Source organism: Oryctolagus cuniculus, chromosome 1 (genome assembly GCF_051225735.1).
Source record: "Oryctolagus cuniculus isolate XC-2025 breed Fujian yellow rabbit chromosome 1, ASM5122573v1, whole genome shotgun sequence".
Lineage (NCBI taxonomy): Eukaryota > Metazoa > Chordata > Mammalia > Lagomorpha > Leporidae > Oryctolagus > Oryctolagus cuniculus.
The window spans coordinates 14,284,961-14,287,463 of record NC_142867.1 but is presented as its reverse complement, the minus strand read 5'-3'; the positions used below and the strand labels follow the sequence as shown (position 1 = coordinate 14,287,463).

Below are 2,503 nucleotides of genomic sequence, written 5' to 3'. Positions count from 1 at the left end.
ATCAAAGGCAAGGTCAAGGTTCAAACCATGCCTAAAGCTCAGGCCCAAACCAAGCCCAAGCCTCAGGCCTAAACCAAGCCCTGGGCCAAGGCCAGGCCCAGGCTATTTCTGCATCTGCAGCCCCATTCTGATTCAGGCTCCTCCCAAAGGTGCCCAGCACCCCTCCCCCGAGAAAGCTTTGTAGTAGCAGACTTTGTCTGCCAATGCAAGGACAGGACTGGTGTGACCCCTGGGTTTTTGTCTTCATGGGGCTAATGTCCTTCTGTGTTATTTGTACAAACAAACCTGAGGCAGTGTAAACAAACATGTGATTTGGGAGATGCTTTGTCTTCCTCATTCCAATCAATAGCCTTGCAGGGATCAGCAGGGAAAGACGTTGACTTGGAGCTTTCTCTGTAGGGCGTTCTTTACCTCCTTGTTGCGGAGGCTGTAGATGAAGGGGTTGAGCATGGGAATTATGATGGTGTAGAAGATGGACACTACTTGGCCATTGCTGTCATGAATGGATCCATGGGGCTGGACATAGGTGAAAACCACAGTGCCATAGAAAATGGCAATGGCCAGGAAGTGGGAGGCACATGTGGAGAGAGCCCTCTCCCGCCCAGCTGCTGAGTGCATCTTCCCAATGGCCACCAACACCAAGCTGTAGGACATAAGGATGACTGTGGCAGGCAGAAGGGTAACCAGAGCAGAGAAGATATAGAGGACCACCTCTGCTGTGGCTGTGTTGGCACAGGCCAGGTGGAGAAGGGGTGGGATGTCACAGAAGTAGTGTGCCACCTGGTTGGGCCCACAGAAAGGCAGGGCAAAGACATTTCCAGTCTGGATAGCAGAGTTGGCTCCTCCAAATGCATAGGAAGCAGCCACCAGCTGGAGACAGGTCCTCTTGGTCATGGTAGAACCATAATGGAGGGGGTGGCAGATGGCCATGAAGCGGTCATAGGCCATGGAGGCCAGCAGGAAGCTTTCAGCTGTCACATGCAGAACAAAGAAAGTCAGCTGGACCACACAGCCCTCAAATGAGATGGACTTGTCGGAGGCCAGAAAGTTGACCAAGAGCTTGGGTGTAACTACAGAAGAGTAGCAAATATCAAGAAAAGAGAGAACGCTGAGGAAGAAATACATGGGGCTGTGGAGACGGGAGTCTGTGAAGATGAGCGACATCATCCCCAGGTTGCCCACCACTGTCATGGCATAGATGAGCAGGAACGTTCCGAAGAGAAGCTCCTGGATGTCTGGGTAATTGGAGAATCCCAGCAAGATGAACTTTGTGACAGGGGTGTGGTTGCCACTGGCAAGGGCTTGTTCTCCTGGAGTCATCTGTAGAGGTGACAATTGATAACCACTCGATCAATGTATTACTTAAACATGTCCACTATTGTTCACGGTGCAATGAGAGAGAACAGCAGGCAAGGACAAGCTCCCTCCACAAGGAGCTAATGGAAGCAGCATCCCACAGTGGGAGGAGCATGGGCTGCAAAGCCAGGAGAATGAGGCACTTACTGGTTGTATGTCTCTGGATAAACTATATCTGAACCTTGACTTCCTCATATGTAAAATGAAGAAAATAGTCTACTTCTCAGGGTTGTTGTGTGGCCTAAATGAGAACATGAATGTAAAATATCCAAATATCTGGAACACAGTAGGTGATGGATAAAGGGGGCCTCTTCCTTGACTGCTGTGCCTGTATCTCTATGAGATGGTTATAATTCTACTTGACACTTATTTCACTCAATATTTTTAAAAGTAGAGATATAATTCACATGTCATCACAATTCATCATTTTAGGTTGTACAGTTCAGTGATAGTCTATTCTCAAGGTTGTGTAACAATCCATCCTGTTTCATTCCAGGACATGTCCATCACCCAAAAAAGAAAACTCCGTATCTGGTAGCAGATGCTCTTCATTATCCTCCTTCCCCAGCCTCTGGAAACCATTAATCTATTTGCTGTCTCAACAGAGTTGCCAATTCTGGGCATTTCATATGAATAGATTCACACAGTATATGGCTTTTTGCATCTGATTTCTTTCACTAACCTCAATGTTTTCAAGGCTCATCCGTGTTGCAACATGTGTTAGAATTCATCCTGTCTTGTGTTTCAACATCCTCAGGACATCACCTCCTCTGTATCATAACCACCTAGTCCTCTGCAAAGCTATTGAGTGTGACATTTCATGGGAGACCATCAGCTCGGAAGTGGTATTTAGTGCTTTCTTGATTGTCCTTCACCATGTGAATCTGTGGGAGGACTGGACAGGCCCATGATCCTTTCCTTCCTCCTCATTCTTTCCACGCTTCTGCTCCCTCTGCCCCTTCTGAAACTTCCTCTGAAAATCCAAGCTGTATTCTGAAAATCAGTCCTAATCCCTTCATCAATGTTAAATAGGTTTAGGCTGAGGACAAGGAGGATATGTCATGTCTCTGTGCAGAAGAACATAGAATAAAGAAAACACAGAATGGCCTCATCTTCATTCCTACCTACTGTAACAGGTACAGAATAT

The 2,503-nt window shown here is 47.1% G+C and overlaps 1 protein-coding gene across 1 annotated transcript; it reads right to left on the bottom strand.

The window, feature by feature from the left end:
* Positions 1 to 360: 360 nt before the first annotated feature.
* Positions 361 to 1,320, bottom strand: LOC100359192 (olfactory receptor 5J3-like). Its single transcript, XM_002708967.4, has one exon. It carries the CDS (start codon positions 1,318 to 1,320, stop codon positions 361 to 363), a length of 960 nt encoding a protein of 319 aa, XP_002709013.1.
* Between the last annotated feature and the right edge of the window lie 1,183 nt (positions 1,321 to 2,503).

Coding starts and splice junctions, on each gene's coding strand:
- LOC100359192 (XM_002708967.4), bottom strand. CDS start 1,320: ATGACTCCAGGAGAACAAGCCCTTGCCAGTGGCAACCACACCCCTGTC.